Genomic DNA, 18,743 nt, shown 5'->3' on the forward strand with positions numbered 1-18,743 from the left:
TATGTTGGAGGCAATGGTACTTTCTCTCACTAAGCTCTCTCTCTTTCACTCACTTACACACACACACACACACACACACACTTCCTCTCCTTCTCGCCCACACACATCCACCGTTTACTTTTCCTAAACAGGAATTATTGGTTCACTCAGCTGTTACTACTCCTGAGACAGCCATGATTCATCACATAATGTTATACTGTGTTTGAGCTGCAGTAAGCCTCCTTTGATCATGTAGGACATACAGATTTAGTTAGAAACAGCTTTAACTGGATGTTAAGTCAAGCACTCCTGTCAGACGATCTTGTACTCTTTCACTATTTCCTGCTAATAGAAAGCACAGATCAGGTTTCACTGATCCACTTGTTTCCTCTTGTCTATTTCATGAAGATGTCATTTTTCTCAGAGAAATAAGAGGATTGTGATTTGGACCGGGTTCTGCTTGTTCTGTTGCACTGGGAGTTTGCAGTTGGCGCTTATTTTGGAGGAGATATTGCAGCCAACTGACTCAGAGACACAAATATTACCAAATCCATGGGAGTACTAAAAGTAAGCAAACTAGATAAAACACCAGTTCTCAACATGCAGCCAAGTTTATGTCAATCTCACTGCACTGCTCTTGAATGGGCCTTGAGTGTGCTGCCGCTCAGAGTTGGCTGGATCCTAACTGGGCCACTATCATTCGAACAAACTCAGAGAAACTGTTCTATATCACAATAAAAGACAACTCTCTACTTTCACCATACCCCTCTCGTCTTTTGACTGTGAAACTCTAAGCCTCTGTAGACTTGAAAAGTGACTTTGAAAAGTTTGTAGTTTGCCTCTTCACTGAGAATGGAGGCTGTGGTCCACAGTTACAACGGATTCAGTAAAACAGTGTTTTTGTGGTGGAGAAAAAAAGTCGATCTTCACGCTTGTCTCCTGCTCTTGCATTAGTCAGACCCGCTCTGTCATTCCTCACTCATTGGCTGCCATGTGCAACTTGGTGTGAATTCCTATTGTAATTTACTTACTTGTCCCATATTTTTACCCATATTTTGTCAAAATTATGACTGAACTTACTGAAAATATGAATGGACAGAGGAATTTATGCTGCAGGAGTGGTCTTAGAGTTTTTATGGATATTTTTATACCCTTTTTTTATGCTATGATGAATTTTCATTGTAACAGCAAATGAATTCAAGCTGACCACAGCCACTGTCCTTCGTGTTGGAAAAATGCAAATTTTTTATACTCACCACAGTTGGAGTAGAGTGTCACTTTAAAACTTTAAGGCTGAGGGTAGCCACTCTGGACTATGAATCATACATTGTGGCCACTCAGTTACTGGTGGATACAATGCGCACACTCAGCACTTGTCCAATTACATGCTTTCTTGCAAAGCACAGCTGGTGCATGTCCAGTGGCATACTTGCATGGAAATTAGTTTGCACAGAGATGATTGCATTTTGTCTAATCGTGCACTTTTATGTAAATCAAGTTCTAGCAAAGTTCAGCCAACCTCTTGCTCACAGTAAAACACGTGACCTGATACAGACATAAGGAAATGCCGTTGTAGTGTACGACCAATGTGATGACAGAGAACGGCTGAGCTTTTACGTGAAATTGAGGCTTCCTTTTTCATACATACATGATTTTCATAAGCCCAATAAATTCCCCTCCGATACTGATTAGTAGCTTTCTTTTTCCACTCATGCATAATGACATATCCTATATTTGAAAACATCCCTGCTGTTTTCATCTTGACTGCTGCTATTTGTGGAAGTGAGTGCGTAGTTAACGTGCTCTAAGACGGAGCACTCAACAACAACATGAGAATGAATTCTTGCAGTGGGCACACAGTATTAGGACACAGAGAGTTCGTATCACTCAGATTCATCAGAGACAACACACTCTCCTTCACTGCTGTAAGTGCTCACTTGACAGCGTGTTATGAATATATTTTGAATAATAAGCTCAGTTGCTGTTGTTATCTTTATTGCAGGGGAACTAGACTTGCCTCTGGTGTCTCAGTTTGCATCTTGAGTGCCAGTGTGCCTCAGCATTTATTCAATTATTCTGTTTCATGTGAAAAGCAGACTTGTACGAGTAGTTTTAGTGTTCTATGTCTGTAATTATTAAAATCAACTTTCCATTTTGTGTTGTATAATGGAACTTTGAGTTTAAGGTTGCCACCAGATCTATTCCTTCCATCCTTTCTGACCAAATGTCAGTCTCTTCTTCTTGTAATGGTTTGCTGAGTCCTAATTTACATCCTGTATGATGATGTGGTTTAATTGATCGCATTTTTTTGAAGATTATTTTTACACTAATTGTCTTTTAAAAGAACAGTTTGACATTTTGAAAAGTACAAAATAGTCACTGCACCCTGAGAAAAATAGTTCCAGCATGTAACTCCTTGTAAAAACAACTTTTTTACATTTCTGATTGTGTACGAATTAAACAAATATTCCTTCATATTTACACACAAACATGAGAGTGGTATTGATCTTTCATCTAACTTGCGATCAAGTGTATTTGACAAAATGTCGAACAAATCCTTTAAACTGATTCTAATGTAACATGATTATCAGATCATAATGTGTTAATGAAGGGTTGCAACCAATGATTATTTTCATTATCACATCATCACTATGTCACATTTTAGAAGCTGACAATAGCAAATGTGTGATGTTTTTGTTTAAAAAAAAAAGGATTAAAATGATTATTCGATTTTCAAAGTTGTGGATTAATTTTCTGTCAATCGATTAATCGACTAATCGTTGCAGCTCTACATGAATGTTATTAGTACAGTGATAATTGTAGTAATAATGTCAGGCCAGTTTTACTGTAAAAATTATGCCAACAATGATATAGAAGTGTTTAAAAACAGTTCAGTTTGCACAAGCTAAGGGAATGCATGACAAGCATTATTACAGGACAGGTCATACCAGGAGAGACATTAATGTTTCTCATGGTGTTTCATAATTCAGGCAGACTAGGGGACGCCTTCTGAGTCCACTTCTTTTCTCTCTACAAGCTCTGGGCTTCTCCAGTAACACGGTGAGTGTGTTGCAGGATATTTGTAGCATTGTTTTAGACGGTTTCATAAGGCTGTGTTGGTTCCGAGGTCTTAAAGTTAAGATGGAGACTGAATGCTTTCACCCCCCCGGCTTTGAATAAGTCTGTCTGGGCAAAGAGAATTCCTACAGGTTGTCCTTTTCTTCCCTTTGTCATGCTTGATAGCAGTGCACTGGATGCAGAGACCTACCTGGCTATTAAAAAAAGAACGTGTTTGCTGTAAGAGTTTTCAAAGCATTGTAGGAAAACGGATTTGAGTGCTAGATGTTGACATCAAAGAGTGCCACGCGGCCTTGTCTCCCGTATGGCCTGTGTTGAAATGTGGGATCTATATTTGGAAGAATCTCCAGTAAGTCAGCGTCCACTCTCTGTCTCTTCTCTTTTGAAGCATGAAATGAAAAATTAAAAGTGCCTTTTCCTCTGTTTGTCGGTGGGCTTGTCTTTCTTCTTCAAAGGCATGACTCACGGAATGACCTTTCAGTTCCCAGGAGATCACCAAATGCTTTCAAGCAGCCCTGATGCCTCCTGTGAGGCACCAGTCAAAGCCAAACTGCCAAATTGCTTCATCTTCACGTTCTGTTCTGTCGAACAATGTATTTTTTGTTGTGTTTAATGGTCTTGAGATGTCAGGAAGCTGCTACATTGAAGGTTAGAGGTATGATTTCGACCATTTTCACACTTGGCCCAGAATCAGATTCTTGTTTTAGCATCTGTCAGCTGAACCACACTCATCAACATCATTTCTAGCACTTGTTTAAAATGAAAAAGCTCCAATAAACCTACTGTACACTGTCTTCCCAGCACCAAATTACAGACAGATAAAGTTAGCAACCAGCTGGTGAGCATACTTAAGTATTTGGCAGCTAAAGAGACATATATTTCCCTCAGGAGTTGGTAAAGACCAAAAGAGCTAATAGGAGAAAGAATATTGGACTCGGGCAGCAGGAAACAGGACTCCTAATGTTACCCCCTGGCTGTTGAATGTGTGAAAAAGAATCTGTTTGCTAACATGATTGCCAGAACAATTGATAAGGTAATATGATGTTGTGTTTACATCTTGTTGTGCTGCCCCCAGGAGGCCAAAAAATACATTATTGCTGCTAACTTTTGAGCATTTGTGTTTTGAAATTTACTTTGTCTCATCTGACCACATCACCTCCATCCCAGTCGCCATGACAGACAACATTATGTGTCATGTAGACCAATCAGATTACCAGCATATGGAGCGACTGCCTCTCACATTTGATGCAGACTCCATGGAACTGCTCAAACCAAACCCTTTGAACACTATTTTGTGGTGGTCCCAAGCTTGATAATAGCTTTCACACCTCACCAAACATACTCTCAGGGCTGGAAAAACCTTTCCTGTTAGCCTATAAGCTGAAAATAAGATTTCCTGAAGGAGATTACTTATACTGAAAAACTGTATACACCAAGTATAAAGTGTGCTTTTATGTGTTTGTTCATTGGAACGAGGTATATTTTAGATATTTTTAATATGGCAAAAAGGAAACTGCACTGTACTGTAACTGTACTGTGTACTGCAATGTATGTGTGTTTGCCTATGAAATACTGCCTGTCTCAATTTGTTTTCTATTTAGTTTAATAGATGCATCTACTTGTGAAGCACATATACAGTAAAGTAACACTGTCTTGCATCTTAGTAGGTGTTTCAGCTGATTGCTACTTTTCAACGGCTAATGGATGAATGAATGACTCCAGTCTCTCTCTCTCTCTCTCTCTCTCTCTCTCTGTGTCTATATATATATTACCCTGCTAGAATATAGGGATGCATAAAGTATGTAAGTGATACAGCAGACTTGATTGACACATGATTATTCTCCAATAAAAGGCTTCACTTTTCATTACATAAGGTTAAGTTAATGTACAGTGGTAGAGTGCACTTTGTCTTCCTAAAGCAGAAATAGCATGAGTCTAATAATAGAAGTCTTATAGGATTCTCATGGTGATATAAACTATATTACATACACAGAGCTCATACAACAAAACCTTCCTGAGGTTCCTACAGCTTGATCCTCAGGTTTGTTCCTGGTTGCAAAGGCATTAATATAGCAGCTGACAGCTTTTGAGGTAAAATCCGGCAACAAATAACTGCAGGCTCTCACGTGAGAGACTTTCACTCTCTTGTACATTGCCCTGCAGAGTGTGGCTGGCAGTGGGCTGTACACAGTAATCAGCATTCAGCACATGACCTGCATTATATCCTTAAAGCACACAATGTGCCTCAGTGTGCTAACTAAGGGGGTGTACATTTGTAATCAATTTAATAATCTAATCAAAAGTAAAAGTAAAAATCAGACTGACACAGTGTTGCTTTACTTACCAAGGGGCAAAACAGAGTTAACAGAGGCCTGTTTATTTCTTTTACATACTTTTGCTCAAAATAAAGTCTATGGTTTGCTGAAGCCAGTTCCTCCAGGAATTTGTGACCTTGCGATTACAGTAATTTCTGTTTTAAATGTCATTAGTCCCAGTGTTACTTGAAAAACTTTGCGATTTTCTCTTGCTTCCTGATGATTTTTTAACATAAAAGTGGTAGAAGAATCATCACTGTCCTTCTCCTGCATTGCCTACTCTCAGGCTGTGCATTGCTTCCAACAAGCTTCGCCAATTCAAATGTCCAAAAAACATTCAGAACCTTACAGCTAAAATTAACTATAAATAACAATGGTGCTCAAACTAAACATGTGATTTATGGAGCTAGTTGGGAGCTGGACTCGGCGTTGTAGTAAATACTAAAGAACGTAATGACTAAGTGCCTCATTCAAGGACACATCAGCAGTGGTAATGACAGAGGGTCACCACTGGCTCCATACAGTCACCATCCTGATGGTTGGAGATTGAACATGGGACATTCAGCTTACAAGCTCATTTCTCTAACCTTTAGGCCACCGTGCCCCACCCTTTTGGGGGTATTACCTCCACCAGCTGTCAATAGGCATTACTCAAAACATTGCTCTACAGCATCACTAGTGGTTGAAAACTCAACCACACATCATATTGGGCATCTCTAGAAGAAATACATGAAAAGTCTGTTGGAAACTTGACGTCTCAGGGTGGATATAGGAAGTATGGAAAAAGTAAAGTGTGAGTGAGATGGAAGAGGGTAAAAACTCTGCTGGTTAAATATTGTCACCTAGGATGTCATGCTCTGTTGTTTATGCCTCTGCTTGTAATTATTAATCACCCACTAATATAATGTTGCACACAGTTGAGCTGGACTGGCACCTTCCATAGTTTCTATCATTGTACCTTACTTAACAGACTTAACACAACATAGGTTTTATTCTGTAGTTGTTGCTGTGGCTTTATAACTGTCAAAATAGGATAGAAAAGATGATATATGGTTTGATTAGTTAATGATTAAGCATCAATTAGCCATGTTTGAACATTAGGGGTGGGCAATATGGTTGATCACATATCACAATAATAATAATATTTTTTCTGATATTGATATATATCAATGGTGTATCAATATGTAACATGGTTTACATGTTAAGTATTTCTAAATTGTGGCCAACTGTTGCCAGTTTATTAAACTACACCATCCAAAATGACCATAAAGCTGAATCAAAACCTCTCTAAAACAGTTTCAACAAAATCTGATGCCTTCATTATACATGGCAGGGCTGTTGTATTAGACCGCAAAAGTTTTAGCCTAATAAACTGGAAACTGAGTGTATTATTAGTTCCAAGAGAGACTTTTTCGCTCATTGGCAGTTGCACATGTTGTATGTACTGTATGAGGTCTTATTTATATATACATAATACATACTTATGATAGATAAATGGAAGTAATCAGGAAAGTCACATGAGGTCTAGAATAAACATACTGATATGATATTATTTTGGACTCAAAACTAATTTTATTACTTAGAGGACGCATTATCACATCTCAAATGTTTATATAAGAGACCCTGAAACATGGTTCATGCTTGTTTAATGTTGACTTAATTTGATTACTTTCAAGTAAAGGTTCCATCTGCTTTTCTACTTGCTGCTCACTTGTCAGATGACAACTTCCATCCCCTATTGTCAGAAGACAATGAGGAGAACTGACTGCAATTTATATATGACCAAACATTTAAAAAGACTTAAAATCCCATTCACCTCTAAATTAGGAACTGTTTTTCATGCATGAAAGAACATAATCTTTGGTAAAAGCAACATAAAGTTAGTGCAATTGTGAAACACTACAGTATATGACTCTTCACAGCTGAGGTAGGACACTGCACTTAAATCTCTGTTTTGTTTTATAAATCAGTGGTGTTGATGTGGTCATGTGCTGCTGATTGGCCTTTTTTTTTTGTAGAAACACGAGACCAGAGAACTGCACTTTGCTCAGCCGAGACACATAATGAGACTGATGTGTTCATGGTGTTGTTGAGCAATGTCTACCTACAGATGTTTATTTGCTGGTGCCAATTGCTGCAGTGGTCTCCATTAATCAGATGATAACAGAAACAAGGGCAGTAAAGAGTAAAATACCTGTGGGAGTGCCACTAAGCACGGAGCTTTTTTGCCTGGAGTGTTACATCACATCTTTTCTCTGCAGTTGGGAATTGGAGCTGTGTTCATGTGTCATGCAGCAGCGTTGTCTTGTTTGACACATCATTGCTGTCGCAGGTAGTTGGTCATTTGGGGACTCTAAGCTGCATTTAGGTTGGTTGTGTTTTCCATCACAATGACTTGCCTGAGTGCTCTTGACTGTCTTTGGTTCAGCAGGTTTTGAATAGTATTAAGATGAGTCAGCGTGAGAGAAGTGAGCAAAACAATATGCATGAATCACCGAGGGAAATTACGGAAAATCATTGTCCCTCACTGTGTATGTTAAGTTTGAGAAGACATTAATGTATTTCCGTCTATTAACGCCAATAATCAGCAGAGACCTCATCATTTCCGCTGCAGTTATTTGATAATAGAATTCTGCATTCTTAGCCTGGGGACAGTCTCTGTGTTAAACACGGGTGATTTTCTACTCTCACTTTCCCTCTGCGGTAGGAAAAGCCCATAGGTCTCCAAATAAGGCCTGAGTGAGCGCCGGCAGTATTAATAGAATAAGACTGCTGCAGGGGAATATTTGTATTGACCTGTTGAAAGACTTTATCTGATGCATGCCGTTTCCATGGTAGTGTGGGGGTGGGATGCTACGAGGCTGCAGTGTAGCTACAGCTAGCTGGCTGTCTGACTTCACGGTAGGTAGCAGGAACCCATCTTTAAATGTCAAATTTGGTCAGTTTCAAGATGATTTAAAGCAGGACTCTTTGTTTTCTGTGACCATTTTCAACGTCTTTACTGAAACGCACAGACTGTGAGGTTTTCTACTAGGTAACAATTCTCCCAAGAGCAAAATAACACATCCTGCTCTGCTGATTATATGCCTCAAACACATTTGTAATGCTGATTAGCCACTTACGGACTGGAAAACACACTGTAATTCTTTAGCAGAGTTTCAGCTGTCAAGAAGCATTTCACCCCAAATACATTCTTGTTCACTGAGTGTCATGGAGTTGTGCAAAGTCAGGGCCTTGCTTTTAGGAGATAGAACTGCTGCTACAAATGTTTGATGTTTTGTAGCATAAAAATCTTTAGTACTTAGTTTTAAAATGTATGCAATATTACACCATTAACTTTGACATTAATGATTAAGATTCTATAACAGTTTGACCTCCTCTACCTCCTAAATACTGACATTCACTTTACTGTAACACTATGCAGAGAAACCCTTTATGCCTTTAAGACTTTCTCTGTGTGTTCATAGGATTCTCTTAATTGTTTTTGTATTCACAAAAAATAGATTTTTCAAAAATATTTCTCATTGCAAAACCCTGACTAAAAGCTGATTTGTACCATCTGAACATATTCATACAGGTGTACTGGGCTGCCGTTGTAGCTTGATAGTTCTAACTGTTGCTCATACACTCATGCTAACACTGGTTGCTTCTGCAGCTGCCTCCACCACCCTAGCCTATCCTTAATCCTTAATGTGTTGAAGCTTTTGTTATTGTTGAATTTTCAAAGATGTAATGTTCAATCAAAGTATGCTGGCAGCAGTTACTGAGTATAACATAGTCCATGTGTTAAAGGTTAATCGTTGCTGCTGCTCAGATTCTTTGAGAGCTCTCTCAAAGAGCAGAGCCTACATTTCCCTGACTGAAATGCGATAAGGTACGAATGGAACTGTCAAAGTAATGCACTGTATGCATAAATTATGATATCCAAAATAGAAAATATCATGGGAAATATACATCTGTTTCTGTACACTTTGACATGTCTGCTTGTAAAGGCTTGACTGTATTTATCTTAAAAGCCATTTGTCTTCATTGGTTCAGTCCAGTTCAGCTGAACAGTGTTTCAGTTAGATAAGGGGCAGAAATAGCAAGGAGTAACCTTTTCTAAATTCACCACCTTCTCTCTGTCTCACACCTCATTTCTCTATTTTCCGTGGTCATGCCTCACTTCCAGGCTAGTCTTCCGCCAGTCACTTTTCCCTCTGAGTATGCTTGGTTTTTGCACTGAGACCTGCTGAGGGGTTTTTGACTTGATAAAGACGTTGTTTTTTTTCAGTTAGTTCCGGCAACAGAGAGGCCCGTGGTGTGAATATGATTCAGCTGGCTGATTCAGCCTATTAAATGGCTCTGTGAAAAGAATGGGCTGCTGGCTTTGGCTTGCTGCTGGCTGCCAGTCCCAGGACCCACTGTATGCCTGGTACTGAATGGAAACAATGTCTTGAGCACTGGTGACTTGGACACATGACAGTTTGCAAGCTGTTTGATTGGTGGAAACTTGGACAGGGTCTATGAAACCCAAATGTACTGATTTTCTGCTACTTAAAGGTCCAATGTGTAGAATTTAGTGGCATCCAGCAGAACAGACTTGGCAGAAATAGAATATAATATTCATAAGTATGTTTTAATAAGTGTATAATCCCATGAAAATAAGAATCATTGTGTTTTTGTTACCTTAGAATGAACCCTTTATATCTACATAGGGAGCGGGTCCTCTTCCACAGAGGCCACCATGTTGCACCGCCATGTTTCTACAGTAGTCCAGAATGGACAAACCGAACACTGGCTCTAGAGAGGGCCTTTTGCATTTTTTGCGAGTTTTGCAGCCACCGTAGGTTCTCCTACATGCTTGGAAGGGGAGGGGTATTCAGTTGGTTGCAATCTACAACCTCATTGCTAGATGCCACTAAATCCTACATACTACATTTTTAAAAATTCAGGTTTTAGTGAGGCACACACATGCAAGTGTGCACCAAAGCAGGGTTTTCCATAGACATCCAGTGCCCCTTCTCTTATATCCTCTGCTCCACAAGTCTTTCTGTATGTTTACATGCACACAAGAAACCTGAACCCGTACTGGACTAAACTGTATATATCATACATATTCATTGTACATACTCAGGTTATGCAGGAAATCAGAAATGTGTTAACATGTTTAATTAAAATCTGTGTGTATATGCTGCGGGTCAGTAATCACTTTTCTCCCCCAAACTTATTTCAGAAGGATTACTCTCTGTATTTTAACTTTAACTTAATACACTTTTTGTGTGTGTGTTGGAGGACTGATGTAGCAGTAAGAAGATGGACTTTGTAGTAAGAGCACAGTGCTTCCTTACAGCATGAATGTGTCTTAATTTTACAATAGTCAAATAACTGTGGAAGTAGAACTTATTTCAATTTCTCAAGGCTACTTTGTGCTGGTTTCACTTTCAGTTGAGCTTTGGGTGGAATTATTTTGAATACAAGCATGCATCACTATGTGTAATGATTTTTCCTTTCATCCTGTCAAATTGTAATGCACATGCGCCATGTAAGCAGTTGAGACGTGCTGGCATGCTGCAAGTGTTTTTCCACAGCACATGTACAAGACATTTACCTGTTGGAGGTGTGCTGTTTGCAGAAAATGCAATAAGAGCCTGTTGTCTACAGCTCTGTAGACAACAGAGCTCCAAATATCTCCATACCTTGTTGTGTAGACCTGCTGTTATTATAGAATAGCATCGCTAACAAAGCTCAGCTAACTTGGTGATAAAACATTTCATATCCCACAGCGGCTTCACAATAAATAAATGTTGGTTTTTCATCAGCAGTAACTTAACACAACTATGGATGGCTGAAAGCGATCAGGAAACAGAAAAAATAGCCGATATCTGGAAGTACAAACAGGAAGACAGGAGAGAAACTAAACTTCAAACCACAAAAATGATTTAGAAGCAACAAAGTACCAAGAGCTAAACACAGAGAGACTTAAAAACATAGCTTGTGTGGCTACAGTTCACCAACCCGGGCTAGTGAAAAAACTCTAAAAGGTCCCCAGCTAAACTCGTGTGACATTGTGGTTCATAGTTGGCGTCTTAACTCTTTATGTACAGGGGTGTGCCTTCTCCAGGTGAAATTTAGTTGGGGAAATCAAGTTTGTCTTATTGCCTACCCCAATTAAGGAAACTGGGTTTCTTGATTACATGACTTTTAAGTAACCTGATTACTGGAGAAAGCAGTGAACCAGGTTAAATAAATAATGCATGTAAACACACTGTATGTGTTTATGAGGATCTTATGTCACATGTGCTGTCAGATGCTCAGCAATATAGCCAATGGCCAGATCATGAAGTGCTTAAAATATGTTGTGTGGCATCCCTCAAGGTTCTATACTTGGCCCATTTTTTTTCAGTTATCTGTATCACTTTTGTTTTTCCTGCCGCTGTTATGATGTTGACACAACCTAGTATGCTTTATAATCTGGACATCCTGCACTTAATACTGATAGAGCTGAAGTTCTGCTTATTGGCCCTCAACAGATATTTAACAGTGTTAACTCTTGTTTTAGGCCTTTGACCAGAGAACAGAAAATACTGACTGTGGCTTTAAAAAGAAAAGTGCTGCATAAATAAAGATTACAATGTTCTGAGGGCTTCACATGATGCAAGGGCATAAGAAGCTTTCAAACCTGGCCTGGATGCCTACTACCGCACCAACTGAAAACTAACTCTGCTGCTGACTAGGACTATGTTGGATAAGCCTGTAATTTGTAACGTGATATCAGCTAGTATACGATTGTTTAACAAATATGTGAGAGATCTCCAAAATCTCTAAAAAGGGCACGTACTTAGTCAGTTTGTTCTGTATCAGAGTAGTTTCACTGATAAGTACACACACACACACACACACACACACACACACACACACACACACACACAAACATACAACCATGTAGCATGCAAGTTTCTCTGTGTTTAGTCCTCTAAGAAGACAGACACTGTCTTCTCTGGGCTGTATAGGGATATTCTGATGGATGTTGTGTCAAAATCAAGGAGAGAGGGTTGAGATGCCCTGTTCCTGCTGCAGAGAGGGAGGCACACAAGTGGAGCTGATGGAAACAAAGAGTGCTGTACTCTTAGTTAGAGGGAGAACAGCTGCAGGCCTGGAAAACAGTACATCAAACACTTTGTTTCTCTCTTACCACCTTTGTCATGCAACTCATATCCGACGTTTTAAAGTCTAAATACTTTCTATATAAGGCTCATTGAGTCTCTATTGAAGCACAGTTTACCACAGTAGTTCTGTAATATGTGTGTCCTGAGCTAAATACTTTACATTTGTAACCATAGTATACTATAACATGTTTTTTTATTTCCAGTGGTATTACTATCATACAGTTAAAATGACCTTACATTCATTCATATTGGGTAAGACCTGCCTTCTTGAAGCTTGACAACCAATCAAAAATGACAAAAGACAACCTGCGACTGTGACAATATGGAGCTAAAAACATAAAAAGTTGAACAAATTGATTTCTATATCACACATGTACATGTAAAGCATATGTGGAGGAATACAAATACTTAAAGAATACCAGTTTTAGTTTGAATAGTAGTACATGTATGTATCACATCTAGCCTCAGATGTTAGGAACTGTTAATGTCATAGATCTGATGAACATTGAGCCCCTATTGTGTTCTTAAAGTAAATGAGAGAAATAAAATTAGCATCTCTTTATTTAATTTCTTAAAAAAAGTGTCACAGATAGTAGGTTCAAAACTAGTCACTTAGCTGAATTGTATTTGGAGGGTTAATGATCAGCATGGCATGAAATCTCTCAGCTGGGTGCCATGTTATCAGTGATTAAAAGGAACTGATCCCTTATTGTAAAAAACCAGTTGTAGTTTGTATGATAAAGAGAGCAACAGGGCGGAGAGAGGAAGAGGAAGGGGAATGAGAAGCAACAAAAAGGCACAAGGCTTTGACCTTTCCTCTTTGCGTTCTAACTCTTCGTCTCACTCTTTTTCACAGATAGTGTCCAATGTGCTGATCTTCTCCTGTACCAACATCGTGGGAGTGTGCACTCATTACCCCGCTGAGGGCTCCCAGAGGCAGGCCTTCCAGGAGACCAGGGAATGCATACAAGCTCGCCTCCACTCCCAGAGGGAAAACCAGCAGCAGGTGAGAGAGAGCATGGACAGGGTGTCATGATGAAATGGGGGAAGGCAGGGTCCAGAAAGTACCTAACATTTGTGGTTAAATCAAATAAACTTGAATGGAATACTCCACAAAAAACTTTAATTGTGAATATTGAACATTCACCTCCTGTAGGCTTGAAGAATTTCTCTGGAAAGTGTGTAGCTTGCTCCGATGTTGTTTGTCTGTTTAACACCATGCCCGATTCTTTACTCAAGATACTGTATAAAATGGGCTGGGTGACACATATTTTAATTGCTATTTTAGTATTATAGGCGGGTTTCACAAAACACATTGTTATAACATGGTTGCTAATGTATTGATACTTTTAGTATTTAAAATTGTGCAATTGTGGAAAAATGTACTTTTTAGATGTGAATTAGTATGAAACACTTGTCCTTGCAGTTCCATAACTTTGTTTTTACAACAGGACACATGCTTATAGGTGTAGCTAACACAGCTACCAGCAGTAATAACACCAACCTGGACTATACCAATAAATTAGTTCTTGTTATTGGTGAGAAATGAGCTGATTCCTTCAGTGTCCCAGACCATGTGTAGGCAAAATGATTAAGAACATGGAGGCCCCCCCACTCTTTATACTGCCTTTTATATTCCTGCAGTTATATAAATAATATATAATGCCAGAATATAAAATATACTAGAAACCATAATGCTATAATTGGATATAAAAGGAGGAGTAAAAGTTTAGCAGCTGCATCAAAAAAGACTGTGCAGACATGTGATTCCCTGACATACCTGTCAACTGTTTGTCTTTTTTTTCTTTTTTCAAATTATTTAAACGGATGCATTTTCCATCCAAAACCATCTGTCTGCCTACTTTGTCAAACCTGAATTACATGCAAGTGGCAGCTGCAAGTCACACACTGGAACTCGAATGGCCCAATATAATGCGCTTCCGAAACAGAGGAACTTTTACATACTTCTAAAAACTGTTGGAGGAACCACGCCCTTTTTATTGTGTCTGCACTGTAGGAACTGGGAACTACAGTATTTCTTAGAACACTTTTTTAGCTTCTACTTCAGGGTAGGTACTCTCCCAGCACAAGAGGAACTTTGAGTGACGTAAGTGTAAGGTCATTGGTCCAGATGTAAGTGTATATTGATTGGTTAACCACATTTGCCAATGCAGCGCGACCCACAACCCATGACACACAACAAACACACAGCTCATATCATGGCGCTCTCTATCTTGTTGTTGTATCTCACGCAGAAGTGACATTGCTATACCAACTGCTGGCCGGTCACTTAAGCATTCCTATTGGTAGTGCGAAGGTATGTTCTCGGGGGAACTCCCCAGTGGGTACTTCCTCTCAGGGAGTCCCCAGAACTGTTTGGTCTGAAAGCATCTATTCATTTACCCGTTAAACAAAGCATTGATCACAGAGCCTGACAAACTGTTGCACTCCTCTTTAAACCAGCTATAAACACACGATAACAGAGTGAGCTCTCTTACAATAAACCAGCGTTCAAATCTGATTTAACTGCGACATGACTGCGACACCTCTGAGTCACCGTGGTTCTTAGTTTGTTCTTTATACAGTACATCCCAAATTGGACAAAAAGCACTTTCCTTAGCTGGCCATTTCCAAATGTTCTCTGGGCTGGAAGGTACATAGTTGGTAATTGGAGCATGTTCCACCCTCACAAATCCTGTACCAAAGCCTGTACCTCTTAACTTACTTATACTTGTCCATTGAACTTGCTTTCTCCTATGTTTTCCTGCAGGAGCGTCTCCTGCTCTCAGTGCTTCCCCGCCATGTTGCCATGGAGATGAAAGCTGACATAAACGCCAAGCAGGAGGACATGATGTTTCACAAGATCTACATCCAGAAGCACGACAATGTCAGGTACCATCAGGGGCTGTTTGAGTATCTTAAAAAGAACTCTATAAATAAAAGGAATTATTATTTGTATTAGTTGTGAGTTCTCTCGAGCTCTCGAGACATTTGAGCTTCTCTGCTGTACTTTCATGATCAATTAATGTTAGCTAAGCTTTCTGCTGTGGAAATAGTTCCAAGTAAAGTTAGAAATAACCAACAGTTACTGTATAAAGGCTTGAGAATGCACCGATGGTTGTATTCATGGGCATTTGTCAAAGATCATTCTGATCTGGATTATATTCAGCATGGCCCATATCTTTAATATTTCACTTGTATATTCATTATAATATATTCACTGATATTCACAGCTAATATTTACTTAGTTAAAATCAGTGCTTCCCAGTGACGACTTAAAATGAAGCAATGTCTCCTTGTAACCCCTCATTAGGGTGAACATGAGCTCTAAGTAATTCAACTAAAAAGTGATTTTTCTTTCTCTGATTTGTCTCAATGGAGGGTTTTAGCCTGAAGAGGTGAACCTGTCCAGTTTTTAACAAGAGAAAAGACAAAAGAAATTATATAAAATGTGTTTTTCTTCTCCCTGTTATCACCTAATAACCACTCAGATTTATCTTGGGATCCCTTGATTTGATTTACACCTCTGCTTTAAATCATTGAGCCATATTTTTCTAACCCAGCGATTAATTTAAATCATGCAGCACATGGTATTTAATTTAAACTTGATTTGAATATTTTGTCATAGTTTATTTTAACAAAGTCTACAGTAACCTGAAAATCTGAAATGAATAGTTCCCAGTCTGGTGTAATCCAGTGTAAAAGAATCAGATCTGTTGTGTTTAAAAACTAAGTGTAAAATTTTAGTGCATCAGAATTGTACAATAAACCACAAATGAATCCAGGTTAATCCTGAATGGTGCAGCCCACCCACAGATAGCAGGGAGATAGACAGCCAGAGGCAGAGGAGGAGGGAAAGAGAGAAGTGCAGGCGTCGCCATGACAATAGGCTGCGTGGTATTTTTCAAGAGTATTTTCCACCTGTTTCACTATCAGTAACCACACAGAATGAAATATCAGTTGTATGAAATTAATTTTAAAAAATGTCAACCAAAACCCAGGGTAAACTCAGACCACCATATTTTACCTTTTATTTTATTACAATGATGTAAACAATGGATTTATGTCTTTAAGATTTATTTCAACCTGAAAAGCTGGTACAGGTTTCTTCAAAAATTATAACACATTCCAAAACAAAGGAGCTGTGTTGATATCCCGAAAGGTATTAAGTTTACTCCACACAATGACAGATACTATATTTCACGCTTTCAGTTTTACTGTAATACCATCACCAGGAGGAGCTGGAGTTGAAATAACACCTCTGTACCTTAGGTGTGCCAGCTGGTTGCTCTGTAATGTTAGTTATGCTGATAATAAAAAACTGAAACTGGAACGCACACCTGTTCTAGTGAGGTGCTGGCTGGCAGGCAGACATCAGAAAAATAACAGGAAAGCCAAACACTCATAACTCTGATGCATTTATTTCAACAAATGAGGATTAATGTTTCTGCAAACTGCATTCTTCAGGATAAAATTCAGCAGCCACCTGACTGGTATTTATACCAACTGGGACATGTGCTGCAAATTTACAACATTGGGGCAAGTGACTCAAGCCTGCATAATCAATAAACTAACCAGTACAAACCAGAAAAAACAGGACAAAAGTTGTACAAAACATTGTACATTCAAATGATAAAACAATCCAAAAGATAAAATCTATATCTATCTAAAAAATGCTACTATTCAATATATTGTTGTAATGAATCAGCGTCCCAACACCTCTACCTCCTCCTGATAATGATTTTAAGGTAAAAACTTAAAACAGCAAACATGCCGCTGTCATTGTTTGGAGTAACTTTAGTTTCATAATGTGGCATATTATATATCTACTAAATTCTACTAAATATGTATTGAGTAAGTGAGCTTTGAGGTTCATTGCTAACCTTGGAAATAGTTTGAAAAAAAGAAAAGAAAGCACCACTCACTGGTACTTTGGTGCGTTTGTTCAGTTGTCATTGAAATGGTTTAGTTCTTATCATGTGATCTAAAGGGCAATCCACACATAGAGCATTTTGACTCTCAAAGAACAGATGTGCTTCACTTTCTGCACTTTCTGTCTGGCCGCTGTCCTCTCAGCTGGCTCTGATGACAGTGACGGCTGAACGTAGGACAGAGTCAATATTAATTGAACAGATGGATGCTTATGTGTCACTCACATCTGGCATTTGATGTGGATTCACAGTAAGTATGGAATTTCCGTCATGTGATAACAGGCAGATGTATATGATGTGGGGATCAAAAAACCCCCTGTCTCTATTCAAAGATACCCTCTGGCATCAGATGTGAAAGACCTCCTTGATCTTTCTCCGGAAACTCTCTATTGATGACTTTGACCCCTTTCTAGTCAATGCGTTGACCGATAATTGTTCCGACATTCACAGACGGCGGATGTTGTTTGTTTTTGCGGTGTTCATTCAGTCTCTTGTCCAGGGTTCTTGCAGTTTGTGATGCAGTGTTGAGCAAGTGGTTTACCTTACATGGGTGCATATGATTTCGTAACTGTGGATGCAGATCATTTACTTACTTAAATCATAGGAGATCATTATATACTGTGTAAGCCCACAGGGCTGATGCAGTTGAACAGCTGTGGTTAGGTGTGGCACCACCCTGTGGAGTAAGAAAACACTACATCAAGGTGATACTGAGCAACTGACTTCTTAGTTGTGTGTACGTGTGTGTGTGTGTGTGTGCGCACTTGGATTATTTATGTTATGGAGACATAAATCTGTTTACGGTCGCATTGTGGAGATTTTTTCTTTTTTTGGGGACAAAAAGTAAGTCCTCATAATGTAAATCATTACATTTTTGGGTGAAGACTTGGTTTAAGGTTAGGGTTAGGGTTAGGCATGTAGTAGATATTGTTAGGGTCAGCGTAAGTCTCTAGGAAATCAATGTAAGTCAATATAATCCTCTGAAGTGATGGAAACAAGATTGTGTGTTTGTTTGTGGGGAAACAACAGCCTGAGTATCATACTGTGCAGTTGGAGTTTTATGGCCTGTAGCTTTCACAGTCAGGTGGAAGCTCAAAGCTTAATACATAATGGGTGCTATTGAAGCTCTTTATCACTTTGATGTGTCTCTTTGAAACCTCACAGGATAGAGCATCAGGTCATGTACTCAGAGCTTGCATACACAAAGGTCTTTTATCACTATTAATGCGATCATTATCAGGAATTATCCCTTTTTTTTTGTTGCCTAATTTTAAGAGCTCAATATAAGTAAG

General features: G+C 39.0%; 1 protein-coding gene across 2 annotated transcripts in view; it reads left to right on the top strand.

Moving 5' to 3' along the window:
- adcy5 (adenylate cyclase 5) overlaps positions 1 to 18,743 on the top strand; it is a 94,523-nt gene that overhangs the window by 28,878 nt on the left and 46,902 nt on the right. For both annotated transcript variants that reach the window (XR_010930690.1, XM_067604426.1), the window contains exons 2-3: positions 13,377 to 13,526; positions 15,291 to 15,412. Coding sequence is in view for 1 of the 2 variants with exons in the window: in XM_067604426.1 (XP_067460527.1) it covers positions 13,377 to 13,526; positions 15,291 to 15,412 (272 nt within the window). In the remaining variant the exon portion in view is untranslated. The remainder of the gene's footprint in view (positions 1 to 13,376; positions 13,527 to 15,290; positions 15,413 to 18,743) is intronic.

The sequence above is a fragment of the Thunnus thynnus genome, chromosome 11 (assembly GCF_963924715.1).
Source record: "Thunnus thynnus chromosome 11, fThuThy2.1, whole genome shotgun sequence".
Classification (NCBI taxonomy): Eukaryota; Metazoa; Chordata; class Actinopteri; order Scombriformes; family Scombridae; genus Thunnus; species Thunnus thynnus.